The 19431-nt window shown below is 35.6% G+C and overlaps 2 protein-coding genes across 3 annotated transcripts; one reads left to right on the plus strand and one right to left on the minus strand.

Moving 5' to 3' along the window:
- Positions 1-163: 163 nt before the first annotated feature.
- On the minus strand, positions 164-11322 carry LOC141831753 (kinesin-like protein KIN-14I). 2 transcript variants are annotated; one of them, XM_074719162.1, is made up of 24 exons: positions 10929-11322; positions 10393-10788; positions 9395-9467; positions 8292-8423; positions 7865-8103; positions 7421-7748; positions 6808-6907; positions 6502-6683; positions 6317-6432; positions 6128-6230; positions 5555-5707; positions 5311-5457; positions 4983-5183; positions 4142-4306; positions 3932-4036; positions 3646-3786; positions 3253-3447; positions 3005-3131; positions 2702-2904; positions 2361-2543; positions 1910-2005; positions 1386-1583; positions 736-1007; positions 164-521 (listed from the first exon to the last, which is right to left on the minus strand). In XM_074719162.1, the coding sequence occupies exons 2-24, from the start codon at positions 10530-10532 to the stop codon at positions 323-325; spliced, it is 3798 nt and encodes a 1265-aa protein (XP_074575263.1). In that variant the 5' UTR covers positions 10533-10788; positions 10929-11322; the 3' UTR covers positions 164-322. The 2 variants fall into 2 exon arrangements, with proteins under 2 accessions (XP_074575263.1, XP_074575269.1); XM_074719168.1 differs by lacking the exon at positions 164-521 and having other exon boundaries at positions 962-1035.
- Positions 11323-18387: 7065 nt separating this feature from the next.
- LOC141823517 (AT-hook motif nuclear-localized protein 22-like) lies at positions 18388-19185 on the plus strand. The gene has a single exon (XM_074710812.1). The coding sequence runs from the start codon at positions 18388-18390 to the stop codon at positions 19183-19185; it is 798 nt and encodes a 265-aa protein (XP_074566913.1).
- Positions 19186-19431: the final 246 nt, after the last annotated feature.

The following is a 19431-nucleotide window of genomic DNA, read 5'->3' on the forward strand; positions in this document are numbered from 1 at the left end:
ATCAGAACTCACAGTTTGTTGTAGTTACATGACTCAATAAATTATATCCTTGTTTTTTTGCCTTTTCCAAACTATTTTTTCACTCAGTCCTTTTATTTGAATCACAGTTAATTAATTGTTTAAGAAGTTAAAAGGAGATTGAGCATGGAATTTGGAAAATATGTACTAACAAAATCATATGAGACTATTTATATACATACAAATATAAATTGAGATCTAAAATTAGTGTAATCTTTGACTGTACATCAACTTTGTAGATCATTTTTACATGTGCAGTAGGGGAAACTGAAGCATTGGGTTACATGTTACAAAGAGCTGGTTCTTAAGTGGAAACTTGACAGCCGCCTTCAGATTTGTCTTTCGAGTATCGTTCGTCTTGAATCTCTTCCAGTTCTTCGTCGTCGCCTCGCTTTCCTGCTTGTTCTTTCCAATATGCCACCAGCTTTTTCAGGCGGGAGACTTCTTTGGAGGAGACGTTCTTGCTCGGTTCATTTACTATTGATCGAACCCTCGATGCATACCTGCAAAAGAGAAACTCTTGTTCAAGCATTGAGTGAATATAAACAATCAAAGTGAAGAATTATCTGAACAAAAGCATAATAAAAACTTTGTTGTTTTTTTCTTTGAAGAACTCTTTGAACCAAATGACACAACAAGTGACTGAACAAGATTGACAATGAGTGGATTAAGAGAGTTATATAGTATATGAAAGATGAAAGAAGTCAGAATACATACATCAGAGAATTATAACTCTCTTCCAAGTTTGACTCTGCAGGAGATACATTCACGAACATTAGAGTCTTCGCATTGCCACCGAGAGAATCGCTCATAAGCATTGTAAGTTTATGATTTCTGTATGGTATATGCTGTCCATCTGAACACAGAGCAGCAATCACATCAGCAAGAGCTGAGAGAGACTTGTTGATACTTTGAGCTTCTTTTAATTGGTTTCCTGAAGAACCAGACTTCTTAATCCTTTCCGAACCAGCAAGGTCCACAAAGCTAAGCTGTAAATTGAGAAAGAACCGAGAGAAGCTAAATTCAACATGTTAATTTCTTCTGCAACTATATGTTTACAACTTCATTTCTCAACTAATCTTTTAAAACTATAGGGTGTAGATGGGAAAAAAAAAGAATTTCTGCAGAATACATATAACTGTAATTTAAAAAGCTAATGCAACTCTTAGATAACTAGAATATGATGACTTAAGTATGCTCTGAGCATATATAGTGCACAGAAATTGAGCTGTTGATCAGTGTTTGCAATACATTTGGAAATTTCAAGCAAAATGTGAATCAATGTCATGATTTTAACAGAAATATTTCACAAATCTATCATAAACGTCCAGTATAACATAAAATTTTCAGCAGAGAAAATTGGGTACCTTTCCTCTAGCAAGAGATTGAGTTTGAAGATTGGTACTTTCAATGATAATTGACAGTATCAGATGTGATCTTGAACTTTGATCATTCATGTGAGTTCCAGCAGTATGTCGCTTGTCAGAACCTCTTGAGATAATAGACTTTAGTTCATTGAAATTAGAGATTTGCAACATTGTCACATTTTCAACTGATACCAAACCCTGAAGAATGAAAAACCGTATATTTCAGAAAAGTCAATCTGATGAATAAAGTTAACATTCATCACTATTATATCCAAGTTATAACTAATACAGCAATGAACAAAATAAGGGTTTGATACAAAGAAAAAAAGTTCTACTATTAGATAAAGTTATCGACAAACAGTTCGAGCTAAACACATAAACATCTCTATATTTGAGGCCATCATAGATGGTCTACAAAATACAAAAAAGCTAAGTGCCAGATGGACTTTCATTTGAAATGTTTAATCAAACATGGGACTTAAGTATTACTAAAACTCCAATAATAGACAGTAGATAAAGGTTACCTTTGAATCCTTTTTTATTTCTAACTTTAAACGCTTTGCATGTTTAGGTAACAATAGATCCACAAGAGTGTCCTGATACAGTTCGACCATATAAGCCTGAAATAACATCAAATGACATAGTAAAATATCCAAAATAAGAGAGGAATGCTCAAATGAACGAAGTTTACAGCCTAAAGATGCCAAAGCAAAATTGTCAAAAAATTTAATTTCTATCCAATTTTATACCGTTTCATTTGCTAACAACAAAAAGCTTATAGTTGTCGCGATGGCACTGAGGATTGAACTTCAGATGAGAAATGGCCAAGGTCCAATTAACAGCTCAAATTCAACTTCTTGAATTGAACAAGTTACATAATTGTTAAAATCTTTAACTAATATAGTAATATCTCAAGTCAAACTAAGTCTACAAGTATAACAAAAGAAAAATTATAACAACTCAATTTGAACTCACCTTTAAAGCAAAAGAGTATTTGTTGCTATCTTGCTTTATTACTCTAAAAAGTTCAGCAGTAGCTCTTGGAGTAAGACCAGGATTACCTTCAAAACCATAAATTGTGTATGTCTTTCCAGAACCAGTTTGGCCATATGCAAATATACAAACATTATACCCGTCCACAGCAGATTGCACCAAATACTGCACATAGATTACTTAACAATTAACACATGAAAGCCAAGGAAACACTACATAGCAGCGAAGCGTGGGTGAGCAACAAAGCATGTCTACAAGGTTGTCTTCATTAAGAATAAATATATTTTGCAGAATAAATGTAATTACATTAAGAAATAAGCCACCTTTGTATCTTCAAAAACTTCATCCTGAGATGCACTTTCATTGAAAACACGATCATAGATGTGTTGCTTTGATTTTTCATCCTTCCAAGGATGTTCCAGTGTAAATTCGTCAGAAGCAGCAACTATAGCCTTTTCCTTTTCAACTATCTCCTTCTCATTTAGAGGTCGTAAACGACAATACACTCTTATCTTTCCTTTCATATCTGTTAACAATTAAGAAACAATTTATCATTGTGAGAGAGAATACAAATAAACTATGGAAAGAATAATGGATTCATAGACAAATTTCAATGCTAATAAAACCTTCAATCATATTATAATATCGCTTCCGTAAAATTTGTTCTTCCTTGTAAAGGGCTTCTAACTCAGTGATTTGTGTTCCCTGTTTCTTCAAAATAGCAGCAGTTTGTTCATTCTTCCGATCAATATCCTATCACAATAAAATGTGCAATAGAAAGCTTTAGACTTAAGAGTGAAAACTGTCTCCATGACATATGTTGGACTAATTTTGAGAAAAAAAAATTTATGGAATTATATCACAAGCACAATACCGCTCTGAATTCTCGCAATTCCTCCAACTCTCTTAAAGTATTTTGTAATTCATCTAACTCTGTGTTTCTCGTGGCAATAGTAGCATTAGCAATACTCAAGTCCTGCGTGACACTTAGTAATTTTTGCTGCAGTTCTTTAATATGTGTCTTGAGTATCCTTTTTCCCTCTGTGAAGTTTTTTTCTAATTCATCCTTCTGCATTTCAAAAGACATGTATCCAATGAAAATTAAGTTCAGTATGCTCTTGTATAAAGCAGGCTAGTAAAAGTTGACATTAAAAAGTTGTGCATCTCAGAATGTTGCAAAAAGCTACTGGGCACTGGCTACAAGATCGGCATAATAAAAGTAAACATAATCTGAAGAAAAGAAAGCATATGGATTATGGATGAATACCTCATCACTTTTCTTTTCCTCAAGGTTTTGGATCTTTTGCTCAAGCAAATATTTCTCCTTCAGCAAAATTTTGTAGCTTTCTTTTGATTTGTGCAACTCCTTAATGCCAGCAATTAGATCCTCTTGTGCTTTATTCAGTATCTTTGCATAGAGCATTAGGAAAAAAAAAAACGCAGGCTGTGATATTCAAAAATAAATGTTTGCTTCCAGTGGCATACAGTAATCACTGGATAAAGATAATATTAAGAATGAGAACCAAATAAACCCCATGGTTAGCTTTACATACCTTGGCATCAACACACTGTTTGCGATTGTTCTCAATTTGAGAATGCTCTTTAACTCTCATTCTTGCTAGTTCAGCCTCCAAAGTATTTCTATCCACCAATGCAGACTAAGGATACAGATGAATGATAGGATGAATGAAAGGACCAGCAGTTTCACAATCAGCATTAATTAGAAAAAAAGTACTGGTATCTGCCAGTTCACAAGAGATTACCTGTAGTGCAGAATCTTTTTCATCACATAATGCTTTGACTTTGTCATAATCACAAGTTAGATCACTTAGAGTTTGCCTCTCTGACTTCAACAATTCTTTGAGCATTTCCAATTCTTCCTGCATCTCTAATTGTTGTTTCTCTCTCGAATGCAATTCTTCTAATAACTACAGTGCAGAGCAAGAGATCATTCCTTAAAAAATTCAATTCACACACACAAAAAAAAATTGTCCTTACAAATTCTGAAGGAAAATGTAGTAAGAAAAGAATGTGTATGTCCTTCAAGAATTTTGTTGCTTGGTCACTCTAATGACCTGTTACTCCAAATTGAAACATATGCCAAAACATCAGCATCAGCCATACATGCTGAATCATGATCAGGGATTTTTTAACAAACCAATTCTGTAACCTTCTTTTTGAAAGAACAAGTCCCACTACAATCTTCAACTATTGGAGATCTGTGTCACCAACTTTAAGTTGGTTTTATAGTTCTAACAAATCAACTCATTGATGTATTGAATTTAATTTTAGAGTCGCCAAGCATGTGACTGGAAGTTGATGAGGTTAAAGCCATAATTAATGTGAAATTTTTTATTTTATGCAAGGAGGATATAAGTGGAGTGTTCCTTGCATCGGGATTGAATTATTCAATGAGAATGATGCATGCCAGATGCAGAGCATGTATAACATATTACATTGTGCATTACGCTAGTACCAAACTATAGAAGGGAATGGGCCCATGTAGGATATAGAAGTCGACACAATACTATTGATAGAAATTATCATCTAGACAAATCGTTTATACACTCAATTGAAAATATATGAATCACATAGACAACTTACTCGATCAGCATTCTTTTGTGATTCTTCAATAGATCTGGACAATTCTTGAATGTGTTTTTCATGGGCATCTGGGGAAGAAGCTTTAGCAGAATGAGAAAAATCACCCTGAGTAGCTCCACCAGTGGCTGAGCGTGCTTTTGCATATCGACGGAGCATCACATCATTTATATGTGTCTGAAGAGCTACACATATTTCCTCGCCCTAAACAACAAATGCTAATATTAGATTTGGAAACTTCAGAACATTATCAAATAAGAAGAATAGAGAGGGTCCACAAGTAAGGCAAACAAAATTAGTGTGAAAAATGATATATTGGACACACTCAAACCTGTTTAGTTTCAAACTGAAAAATATGGAGAACACCAGCAACCCTCATCTTGAAAAATACTGCAGTATTGCTGCTACCGAACTGCATAATATCTCTTAGTTCTGCAGAGTGCAAGTACTCCTTTGGCACTGGACGGAAAAAATGAACCTAAAACATAAGGCGGAGCTGATCGTTTAAATCCACCAAATTAAAGTAGATGACCCCAAATAAGGAGACAAACAAGACATAACATTTTGTAACTAACCCCTCTCTTATTGATTCCCAAAATGATTCGTCCAGGTAACAGGCCTATAGGATCATCTATTTTCCGTACACTGAAGAAAACAGAATTCCCATAGGGAAGAGTTCTCAAGATTCTAAGAAACTGCTGTTTAGCATCATCTTTTGACAAGTGTTCCTGCAAGAAACCATAAATATAAATAAGCAATGGATGATGATGATGAGTATTAGTTAAATAAATGTTTGACAAAGGTCTTTTTTGAAGAATATAGAAGCATGTTATTTGATGCACAATTAAGTCATAAATTAAAAAATGGTAAGCACAAAAGATTTCTTGGTGTATACTTCACATCATCATATAGAGGGATACGAAAATAAACATATAACACAAAAAAAGTGTCTTGAACAGATAAAATTACCCTTATACATTAATTTGTAGATGAAGAATAATAGTCGAGTAACATATTTGAAACTCCACAGGTTTTACAATCAATTTGGTAATGACATCAACTTATACAAAACGATGTCAATTTCTAGCCAGGGGAAGAAAGAAAGAAGAACGAATGAGAACAATGTTTATGTGAAAGGCACATGTTACCATTGATCGATAGCGAGATATGATATCAAGCTCCCACTCTTGCATCGAACGTGAAACAGCAATTTGTCTAGGAAGAAATCTTTCAAAATGTGATATCCACTCACTGCAAAATCATCAACTTAGAAGAACATCTACCACCAATATAAAAACTATATATATGTTTTCAACAATGAAGTAAGAGACACTCACACAGATGAATCAGGGCGCTCAGTACACCCAATCTCGACCAAAATTTGTAAGGCAGACAGCTGAGCAGCATCATCTCTTCCAACAGGATAATTTCCAAGCATATAATCATGTTGCAACTGGAACAAAAGATAATACATTGATTTTACTATTGAAGTTGCAAACAGTTTTCAATCAAAATAATATACCTGTACATATGACAATTGCACAAACATTGGGTCAGCTACAGCTTCATCTGATTCACGGAATAATCGTTTCTTGAATATGAGTTTGCAATGCAGAATGTCTCCTTTACTACAATCCTTAGCTGCCTTGAATTCAGTCAATAAATCACCAATATACTTATTATCATCTAAAGCTAAGTATTCCTCTGCATGCATAACAAGATAGATCAGTGGAGTCATGATCAGAAGTTCAAGACAATGGACATAAGTGCTTGTATATAATAACTAAACCCTTTGGCATTATTCTAATCTTTTTGAAAAAATAGTTACCATTTCCAGTATCAGAAGATTTTGAACCATTGACAACTTTTCGACACTCAAATAGACTGAAACTAGAATACACTGACAATTTGATAATTCCAGCAAGTTCCTACAAGAAGAATGTTTTAAATTTTAACAGCACAAATTAACTTACAAATAGCTCAAATTAATAATATAGATATTTCAGGTTCATATGAAAATCAAATATCACATGAACAATTAGCCAAAGCCAAGACCACTTCAGATAATGAACTTCAGACATGCTTCCCTAGTCATAATTCAGGCAATTTGCCACTCCCACGCATCAAGCAGTTGAATGGCTTTTCATTAATTTATTTGTTCATTTGCTCAATGTAACAGATAACGTAGTGCACCTTGTTAGAAATAAAGGATTTAGTTCCCATTCAGACTTAAAAACAATCTGAATTTGAATCAAGTGTTTTATGATAGCACTAGATTGAATTATTGCTTGATGTTTCCAACACACTAGACTGAAAATGCAACATACTTACAGAACAGCAGAAACAACCGAAACCTATACATGCATCATTAAGTGTGATTGGTATATAGATAATGAACGATACAAGATTCCCAAAAGTAGAAGATAAAAATCCTTTGTTACCTCTACAGCATTAGCGACAGTTGTTGCCATGTCATAAGTAATTTCTTCAAAAGTTTCATCCAGAAAAAATACTATTGTTGTAAGCTTTTTGCTAGTCAACAGCGCTTCAATTTCCTGGCGAGAAGGTATTGTTAATCTAGGTCCTGCCTTTACAGAGCATTTCAATGCATCCAATGTATTCAAAGCAAAGGCTTGTATGTCAGGCTCATTGATCACCCCATGAGCCACATAATGAACATATTCTGATAAGTATGCTCCAATATCCTTGCTTGGGGGCATAGTGGAGGCACATATATACATAAGCTCCCAAGCTTTTACCAAAGACTTGCTGCAATAATGGACATTTCGACATTATCAGGATTATTGTGTTCCGATTGGGATTATTTGAAAACTCAATTATACATTTCTGCATGTATTTCTCTTTGGTGAGGACAGATCAGGTACCTATCAGGATTATTACGAGTTTGCTTTGAAATCTGGACAAAGAGTTCGTCTCGAAGTTCAGAACGCTTCAGAGTGTTCTTATAGATTTTAGCAATCAGATCTACACTTTCTTCAAGACTCAATGGCATTATTTTATCAGAAGAATCAATTCCCATGTACTTTAAGATCATCTGAAATAACTTCACCGAACGGCTCACCAGGTCACTGCTTATTTTGAGAAGAGAAGTAGGAATTGGGTCCTGCCATACCATCATTTAGCATATCACAATAAGTACCAAGGAGAGAGAATTTTGTGACTATTCTTTTTTAGAAAAGAAAATTTATTTCTATCTCTAAGCTTTAAACACTAGCACTCTGTCTAGGAACCCATAAAAATATAAATGGCATTGGTGTAACTATGCTACAATGTTGCTCAGATAAGCTTCACCTTTTGAAAGCAGAGCATATCTTCCAATGTGAACTTTTCACGAACTTGAGGACCTATAGATTTTTTTGAGAAAAATCCACGTTTTCCACCAGATTGGATCTGTTTCTGCATGGATCGTAGAAATCCCTTGACCTATAAAGAAAGGGAAAATATAGGACAGTGGGGAGACCCAAGCAAATTAAGTGCAAAATAAAAACCCCTAGAGATAGATATAATCTTGTCTGGAAGAGAGGTCAAACGGACCAATAAGGTACATGCCAAGCACAAGAAGCTTCAGTCTACCTTGTATTCATTTTTTGTCAACTAAAAATTACCATTTAATTAAAATGATATTATCTGGTACTTTCTCACTATGATGATTCTGTTTGATTCCATATGAATCTAATCTTATAGAATCCATTAGATGTCGAACCCAACCAATTAAAAGTATATCTAACTCAATATGGCAACAAAGCAAACCTAATATATTAAAGATTAAATCAAAATCCTTATAAAAGTTGAAAGTAGAGATGAATCTTATGTTTAATGGTTGAAGTAAAAGGTCTGACCATTCCTCTCGCTACGTAGCATAGTCATTATCTACTTTTTTTTTCTCTCTCTTTAATTGTATTGATGGTTTTAAGACTTGGTCGATAGCGAGAATCCATTCAACAATGATTTTTCTATGTTAAAAGCATTCAATGATGAAATTTTATATTACTCAGTTCCTTTCATTTCAAGTATTAAACAAATTAAATAGATAATAATTTATACATTGTCATCAATATAGAATATAATTCTAAACATTTTTGTTATGAATCAACATCTACTTGTTCCATCTGCAATAGTATGTTGTTAAACATATAATTATACAAGTTAACAAATTTTAGAATCAAAATAATTCCAAATAACATTCAATTCTTTTTCAATACATTCAATGTTTATATTTGAAGCTCAAAATTCATGATTGCCGAATTGAACTTTGATTCTGATATAGTCAACATGATTGCTGAAATGAAATAATTTTCAAGTGAAACGGTCCGACTAGTTGCAGATAGAATGTGAGATATGTCACAAACACCTGTTCTTATCATGACAGAGTGGGTGAAGATTGCTTTGCATACCTGGAACCTATCAATTAAAGATACAGCCCCAGCAAGCTCGGCAGGTAGAGCCATTGATAAAGTTGTAGGTGTACTGCAAAAGCAAAATCATCAGGAAACAAACATGTGGAAATCTGGAATCTTACGCAGTTTTTCTAGAGCTTCATCAGATGTATGAATTGATAACATACAATAAATGCAAGAATGTGAATTGAGTGGCAATGAAAAAGAAATGAATGAGCAACAACTTTTGTTTAATTTATTAGTGAGATTTGTTTGGCAGAATAACCCTATTATGTGTGGCCTAAGATAAATCAACTGCTATGTTGCACAATAGTTCCTTCAAGTGGTTCGATTGAAAATTCAGATAACCATTTAATATAGAACTTGTAGAAATACAAATCTTATTACAGAGCTGAATGTGAGGGTATGGCACAAAAATCAGTGAATATCTCATGCTCGATAAGGTGTATGATATACAACACAGTCAAATTTGGTAAGTAATTATGAGTTTACAAGCAATGAGATCTAATGATTGAAACTGTGAGTTGTAGCCAAAAAGATAGCATCTTTATCATCATAGATTCTGGAGAATTGCCATAATATACCAAAGTTAACAATTGGATCATTATCGCAACAAAAGGTATATATAATAAGAGCCAAATAAGCTATCATTGAAAATTATATGTTTGAAGACGAGAAAAAAAAACTCAAAATTCCATTGGTTGCTTGATTCATCCTGGACAAATTAGTGTTCATTGACGAGGGGGGAAAGAAATCTCTGTATCAATGTAGTGAGGAAGCTTGTTGATTGATATAGCCTAATTTGTGAGCAAATATTCAGAACTTCAAACAATGAGTCATGATGTTTTCTAAGTTAAGGTTTCTCTATAGCTGGAATGATGGCACAAGGAATCCCAGCAGAAACTATTAAAATTAAACTATAAAGCCCAAGAAAAAAGGTTTTCATTCTGATTCTCATGTTGTAGGAACAAACAAGGGGAAGTTTATCAACTTACGGAGGAGCGAAATAGGATCCATCACTATCATACCCATCCTCGTTCATGCTGGCAGCAGAGAGATGCAAAGGTGTCATTGAAGATTGGCTTGCTCTAGTAACTTGTGCTGTTACGGAGGGATTGTCAATAGTCATTTCCATAGATCAAGCGCAACATCCTTCTGCCTTCAAACAGATGAGAGATCAAAAGAACAACAAACTCATCTGCATAAATGACGCCGACCGGTAAAATGCAGTCTTTGCCAAAGTCAGAGCCAGATTCATAAAAAAACTAATCTCAAATATTGCCTTCGACTTCAAGAAAACCACCATTAAAGCTTGCTGGTAAAAAAAGGACCCTTCTGGCACCCGCAAAAGAGATGGTGACAAACTAGTGAAATTTTGTTTTCTTTTTTCTCTGCAAAATAAATTTGTTGCCATGATTAGCCACACAAATATTGCTCCACTTTTTCCGTGCTAAAGGTAATTCACAAACTAGACAATGCTTAAAGCTAGTGAAAGCTACAGTTCAAATAACAGCTGGATTTGAACTCTTACACTGCGTCGATCCGAAATACCACCAGAAGAGAAACCCCAAACCGAGAAGATGGGACTCGAGCGCTACGATCTGAGAAGACCACCCGAGATGCAAGATCGTGCGACAAGCCACCACCTTTCGAACCAAGACGACAAAATCCAGGCCTAAATGTGGTCGGCACGAAGTCGAATCCCCACCCGCACAATGCGCGAGAGAACAAAATAAAGAAACCAAAACCCTATCATACGAACGTCACCGGCGGCAGCAAACAACGCCATCCCGTCATCAGCTTCTTCCTCGTCGGCCGCCGCCGCAGCCGGCTGTGCTCCGCTTTCTGGTCTCCTCCGTGCTCCGTGACGAGATCTAATCGGACGGCATTAAAATTCGAAGTCGCCAAATGGAAAACCTCGCGTGTCACGAGGATTAAAGAAATCACGCTTAAATGGAGGATGAGAGAGAGAATAAAAGCAGCAGCAGGAGTCGAAGATTTGAAGCCAAAAGTCGCTTCTTCTTTTTTTTTTCTAGAACCCCAAACAAAATCTTTTATGTTCACTTTTACCAAATTCCCCCCCTTTCTCTGTATGTTTACGAAATCGAATTTTGAATGGATATTAAAATGTCTTATCCAAGTGATAAATATGAAGATATATATTATTTAAGATTTCAAATTCGAAAAGAACATGTAATTGATGTAATTATTGACTAAGATGTTATTTTGATAATTTCTTAATTTAATTTTTTACAAATATAAAAATATTCATAGAATATGTCAGATTGTTATACTGCACTCTTTACTCCATATATTTCATGAGCAACTAATTTTTTATATTTTTTTATTATAATTCAATTTTAATGTTCGTTTCGTCTTCACAAGATGAAGCATGTCATTGCTTTCATTTTGCCAAAATATCTTCCATCATGAACCAAAAGAAGTTGGTTCAATTTTAGTTCAAAACTGAATCATTTGGTTCAATAACCAAACCACCTCCCATTTGAACCAAACTAATTTTGTCTATTTCGTCTTCATAAGATGAAATCCATCATCTTGCCTTTGTCCGGTCCAACCATATTTTATTTCTCTCATTCTGAGAATCCAATTCTCAAATCATTTTAAGTCCTTCTGAGAAACATATAGTGCATATGACCTAATAGATTTTCGGTTATGTTGGTCATCCGTAGTTAACTCTTAATTACAGATCGATCATGAGTGGCACCTAGTAGTACGTCATAATCCTCAATTGATTAAAAAATCATCAACTGATTCCAAAATAATTTCAAAATCCTTCAGCAGCTATAATGAAACGTGTCTCGTTCCTTTCACTGTCTTATACCTGCTTGGTTTATGACATGATCTATGTATGTCAGTCTCCATTGGGCTGACTACATCACACCAAACTTAAGCTTGCTTTCTTGTCCTGTTGATTCAAGTTACTTGTACATGTGTCCAAGAGTGTCATACTCTTGATATATGATGTTTTGACCAAAGACTTTCAGTAACAATCTTAACAAGTGGTTGCCGGGTATATGTCTCTTTTTACAAAGAGCGGTGAATCCTCTGTGAGCTATTCAAATATCTTCGGGTACTTTGACTTATACCCAATCATCCCGGATCCACACATCCTCAGAGATGTTTACTTAAAATGTCAAAATATAAGCCTCCATAATCAAGGTGACTTGAATACCGCAAGTCCAAGAAAACTCGTACTTAAGCTAGCACTAAGATCTTCATTGATATATGTATAGAACCATATGAAGTCTCACAATAGGTCACTCCAATGAACTAGTTATCTTTAACTAGCATCTATGTTTAACTCTCAACATCCAATGTGTTCAGCTAGTGAGAATAGCTGCTTGGTAAATCAAGGAGTTTAAAACGTGCTAGTCTTAATAGAATTGATGACGTTCGCGTTTATCAATTCATCGACTAAGGATAATTTCAATACATTTATAATTATACATGTGCTCATAAATTGTGATACAATCATAAATTCTTTCATGCTATGAATCGTATTATGGACATTTAGTAAATAAGTTTAAAATCCAATCAAACACATAAAAAAATATACACTTAAATAGTAAATTTCTATTTATTAAATAGTACAACCGTAAAACGATTACCTTAGGACACCTCTCAAATATAACAGACTTCCACTTGGCCTAAAGTCAATCGTTATGATATCTAATACCAAACGCCTTTATAGGTTCCTTAAACTTACTTTAAGGTAGAGATTTTATCAAAGGATCCACAAAGTTTCTTTTGTTGGGATGTATACCAGAATCCTAGCTATCTATATAAATAAACATTCTAAAATAAGAATCACATTTGATCAATATTTAAATCTTAAAGATAAAATCTAAATGATTTAATAGCAAATAAAATTAAAATAAATATAAAAAAAACATGCGCCACAACGCATAGTGGACAATGTGCATGTGAAATTCAACTATTCTTTAATGTTGTGATTGATGTAAAAGTTTTCAGAATATAATTGAGTTGATTATTATGAGATAAATTTTAATAAAGGTTGAATTTTGATGAAATCGAGGTAATATTTTTTTTAATGATTAATTGAGCACGGAACAAGAGTGATGATCAATGACTTGACCTACAGTCAAATGAATTAGTTCGTGACTGAAACGAATTAATTCATCAAAAATCTATTATACAATAGGACGAAACAATAATAAATTAGAATATCTCTAGTCCAATTCTATTCAAGATGAATTACAGATTAGGCGATTTAATTTATGAGCTTATAAAATATATATATATATATATAATATTAAATTTTTATATTTGAATTACGAATTAAATGGATTAAATCTACGAGTCCACCAAAAATAAAAAATATATATAATATTAAAATATTTAAATTTGATTGTGGATTAGGTGGGTTGAATCCACAAACTCTTAAAAATTTCACTTTTATTTAAAATTTTAGAAAAAAAAATTCAACCCGCAAATCAACTCAAATCCATCGTGCATCGATCTATGTAAGTTGTGCGTCCAAGCGAAGCACCCATTTGAATTGTGAGTTAATAAAATATTAATTTAATTTATTTAAATTATTTGACGGGATGAATCAACTCAACGAACATAATTTAAATTAATGACTCTAGTGGTAAACTCTAAAAGCTCTTAGTCAGTTCCTCTTCTGCAAAGGTGGAATCCGTCACCTTAGCGGCCCCACACGATCGGTTCCACGATCATCTGTGAAAAGGTAAATCAAGAAACTACATCTTAATCAGTTCCTCCGACATCACACTAATGGTGGCTAGTGAGCAATTGCTTTCCATGACTACTATTTGAGTGACGGAGCAACAGAACTCGATCCAGAATGAAGAAAGAAACAAGAGCCAATTCTAATTAATTAACATTTTCTCAAAATTGCTCATAAAATTAAGATGTTTAAGAAAACAATAAAGCTCTAGCTAGCTAGCCATTTTCTTCATCAATGAAATCAACGTAGAAAGATCGATCACTAGAAGAAAAGGAAAGCTTAATTCAGTACTTGCCGTAGACAATCATGTTAGAGGTAAATTTAAATATATATATATATATATATATAGAAATGATATATTGCGCGACATCCCCATCCGCGACCCCACCATCCGACCCACGCCCACTGCCACCGCTCCCGTTTCGCCGTCCGGCCACCTTCGGCCGCCGGATCGGGCCCGATCGACGTGCCACTCACCGGCACGTCGACCGGCGCCGCTGCCGCCGATCCTTCCCCGGCCGATCTCGGACCAGAATTTGGTTGGATTCCGGCCGTGGTTTGGCCGGAATCCGCGCCAGTCACTGTGGTCTCGGATTCCGGCCAAATTCGCTGTCGTCCGGCCATATCCGGCCGCCGGACCGACGCTGATCGACACGCCGGCGAGTGGCGCGTCGATTGGGCCCGGTCCGGCGGTCGGAGATGGCTGGACAACAATGAAATCACGGCGGCAGTGGGCGTGGGTGGGAGAAGTCGTGGACAGGGTCGCGTAGGCACGGCGCGCAGTATATCATTTATATATATAGGAAGAAACTAAACTCATTATTCATGGTTCACTTCAGCAAAAGATAGAATCTGCTACCTCAGTAGCTCTACACGGTTGGTTTCATGACTATATGTGAAGAGGTAAATCGAGAAGCTGTAGTTGATCATGACGGAGGAGGACATTACCTCGGCTTCGTCAAGATTCGACACTTGCCCACTTCAACAACTCTGCTTCATCATAACTAATTCAGTTATGTCCTACGGGCAATTATTCGTGGTTCACACATTAATTTGCACAAGCATGAATGGACTCCTCCTTTTTGAACACTCATCCTGAATTAATTAATAAATGATAAGCTTGCAAGCCATGTGTTAATGTTACTAGTACGTTTGTGATCATGATCTTATGATTAATTTGTTGGGATGTATACAAGAATCCTAACTATCTATGTAAATAAACATTCTGAAATGAGAATTACTTTTGGTCAATGTTTGCATTTAGTTTTTATGCAAGTGTCCATTTAATCTATATTATAGATAAACATGGTGTGCGGAGTCACACACAGAAGACCATGTTATCAGTTCCTTATAGATTATAAACAGTGTTCACAACCAAGATGGATTGGACAAACTATTAGACTGGTTGTAGTGTAGTTTGATCTTAGTCTGTCTTGACTATAGAATTACACTAATACACTCAGTGTGTATTGAGCAGGACCATCTGAGGATTGTTCGATTTATACTGACTATATAATCGAACTAAATCTCTGTTACTATGGATGTACATGGTCTTAATCCCAATATAATAACAAACACATGTACTTAGTATGTACTTCTTTGATTCATCAAAGGGTGAGATTTAGAGCGATAGATCAAAAGGCCCGATGAGTTGGGAAGTAGTATTATGTACATGGTATGTTGTTGATTATAGAAGGAATATGTGTCCTAAATATAGGTTGATGATGTCCCCTTGAGGAGCTCATAAGGATTATTATGTAAACCCTGCAGGTGGACTTTGTCCGCATGATAATAAGGTTGAGTGGTACTACTCTTGGATTAGAAGTTAATTAAATTCGAGTTGTCAATAACTCATTTAATTGACGGATATACGATATCTTAAACACATGGAGATTGATGTACTTATAGTAAGAAGGAGTCCATATTATAATATAGGATTGGTGCGGTAGTGCAATAATAACTCTCTAGTGGAATGAGTTATTATTGATAGACTTAAGCTGTGTGTTCAGGAGGAACATGGGAAGCTTAAGCTCATCGAGAGACCAAAACCAATTCCTCCTCTAGGTCCCTACTGTAGCATCTGAAAATCCTCGAATCCACCTCAGGAAGAATTCTTGGAGACCTTCGGAAGAATTCTTGAAGACCTCTTGGAGACCTTCGGAAGAATTCTTGAAGAACTCAGAAGACCTTGGAAGACATCCGAAAGAATTCTGTGAGAAATTTCGGATAGGAAATTCTATTTATAAAAGAAAATTTCTGGAATTTTATTTAGAATATTTTCGGGAAAAATTCGGATAAGAAAGAAATTTTTTATAAGAATTTCCGCTAAGAAATTTCGTCTTTATAAAATTTTATGAATTAATTTTGTTAAATTAACAAAATATTAATCTCGTTAAATATTAGCGAGATATAATTAAAAGATTTTGTTAAAGATAAGAACAAAATTAATATAATAGAAACTTATTAAAAAGATAATAAATCTTATCTGTTGAATTTTATTAGATTTGTTCTAATAAAATCTTATAAAGAGATTTATTTCTAAGTAAATCTAGATAAGATAAGGTTGTTAGATTCTTTCTAATAAAATCTTATTAAGAGATTTATTTCTAAATAAATCTAGATAAAATAAGTTTATTAGTATGTTTCTAATAAATTTTTCTTAAAGATTTTATTAGATTTTTTCTAACTAAATCTGGATAAGAAAATTTATTAGAATCTTTCTTAAATTTCCATGATGGCTTAGCTATATAAAGGAGGGTTTAGGAGAGGCAAAACACAATTTAGTTTTGGCTTTTCTCCTCCCCTAAGGGCCGACGGCATTAAGAAGCCTCTCCTTCTTTTTCTTTGCCGCCAACCCCTCCTCTCTTCTTCTCCCTTCTAGGGCCGGCGCCCCTCTTGTTCTTCTTTCCCCTTGCAAGCTTCGGTTCTTCTCCTCTCCATCTTTGCTAGGGCCGGCAAACAAGTTCCCCATCTCTTGTTAGGGCCAGCGGCCAAGAGAAGAAGAAGAAGAAGGGAAAGAAGAAAATAGAAGAGGAAAAAGAGAAGGTTTTCCTTGCTTGCCATTGGATTATAGAAGAGTTTTGGTGGAATCATCTCGAAGGATCGTTGTTCACACAACGTTCGAGAAAGAGGAGAGGATATACAATAGAAGATCAAGGAGTCATCACCTTCTTCTAAACATCCCGCAAAGAAGAGGTATAATTTATGTTTCCGCTTCAATAAATTATTCTTCTTCTCCATGGATCCTGTAAACCAAACACAAGAGCCCAATGATCTAAATGCATCAATCAAACTTTGTTTGATCAACTATGAGGACAACTTAAATTCGTTTTCGAAAAAAATTTTATTCTAAAAGAATTCATCGGAACAGATTTTCTAGTGTTTCTCATCATAATTGAATGCCCAAGAAAAGTCGATGTATTAATTACAATTGCTGTAGAGTACTCCAATCTTTCTTTCAATAATTTGTCAGTGTTTTGACATGAATCAATTTTCTTTTTCATTTATTGTTTTTCTTTCAATATGTGTTGTTTGTTCTCATAAAAAAGGAAAAGTTTGAGAAGAACAGCACCCTAACTTTTATATTTTAAAATAAATATTTGTTATTAGCTTTTGACAGTACTTTTGAATCTATGAGAATTAAGTAAATGATGTAAAAAATGATAAATGATAATTTATTTATTTATTTTTATTTTCTAGCTTTAAAATTCTATTTTTCAGAAGATAACTAAAATTTTAGAATTACCAGCTGCCAAATGTGGCCTATGGAATCTTCTAAGATCCCATCAATTCCTTTCATGAAATATAAGCAAATTCTAATTGATCCATTTGCAGAAAATGAACAAATAAAGATGCATGAATTTTTCCTTTCATGGAAACTCACTATAAAAGGCAATTAAGAAAATCTAGGAACCCAAGTTGCAAGCCTTCCAAAGATTTTGCCAGGTCCATTAATTTTGCTTTATTTGGAAACCTACTATTAAAGGAAATGAAATCTAGCAACCAAATCTTCCATTTATTCGATTTAACAACAAGAATAATATAAGAAAGGAATATTGTTAATTAAATCAGATGAATGTTTGCAGACAGTGAATCCTAATCTTTTTCATATTTGAAAATAATACATGTTCTTAACTAACCCTTTTCCTTAATTTCTATTTATTCAAACTCTCCTAATTGACATCATTTCTCCTGATCAGTTTTTTTAATAAATAAATAAATAACTAAATAATCAGGTTTTATTTCAGATTGAAGAAGAATGGATCATCTTCCACCTTCCTACCTCGTTCATGATCTCCATAAACGTCAAAGATTGCAGCAATCCAATGTGGAGGAGGAGCTCAAGGACGTTAGCAGCAACAGCAATGAGGAGAGTAGCGGCGGCGGCGGCGGCGGCGGCGCGGCCGGGGAGCAGGGGAGCCAGCGGAGGCGCGGCCGGCCGCCGGGGTCGAGGAACAGGCCTAAGCCTCCGGTGGTCATCACACCCGAGAGCGGCCACCTGGTGCGGGCGCACGTGATGGAGGTCGCCGCTGGTCACGACGTGGTGGAGAGCGTCGCGGAGTTCGCGCGGCGGCGCCGGGTCGGCCTCGGCGTGATCAGCGGCCGCGGGACCGTCGCCGCCGTCACCGTCCGCGGACCAGACGGCGCCGTTCTGACGCTGCGCGGGCTGTTCGAGGTCGTGTCGATCTCGGGGTCGGTCCTTCCGCCGCCATCTCCGCCGGCGGCGTCGTGGCTGACGGTGTACTTGGTCGGTCCGCAGGGGCAGGTGGTGGGCGGGAGCGTGGTGGGGCCGATGGTGGCAGCGGTGCCCGTGATGATCATGGCGACGTCCTTCGGGAAAGCGGCGTACGAGAAGCTTCCTTTGAATATTCCAGAGCAGCCGCTGGATCAAAACATCCCGTTGCAGGAGTCGTCGCCGGCGTTTCCTCCTCTACCGCAGCAATTGGCGGGCGCCGGCAACAGCCGACCGCCATTTCAAGGCCACCTGCCTCCGCTGCCAGGTCTGGTCAACAACAACCTGCCGCCGCCGCTGGCCGGCGATGACTTGGGATTGTGAGAGCAGCACAAAATTCAGTAATTTGATACAAATATAGAGAAAATTTAGTAGTAATTTGCAATTTTGTTTTTGTTTTCCCATTTTTCTTTTAATTTCTTAAACTTCAATTAATGTAAGTTAAGATACATACAATCGATCACAAAAAATTAGAAAAAAAAAGTTGATTTGGTTTCACTTTCAAAAGAAACTATTGTTTTCATACGGAAAACAAAAGAACCTTTTAATTTCTTTAATGACATTGCTATT

This window comes from Curcuma longa, chromosome 1 (genome assembly GCF_044706935.1).
Source record: "Curcuma longa cultivar G26 ecotype Majalengka, Jawa Barat chromosome 1, ITB_CL_G26_1.1, whole genome shotgun sequence".
In the NCBI taxonomy this organism is placed as follows: domain Eukaryota; kingdom Viridiplantae; phylum Streptophyta; class Magnoliopsida; order Zingiberales; family Zingiberaceae; genus Curcuma; species Curcuma longa.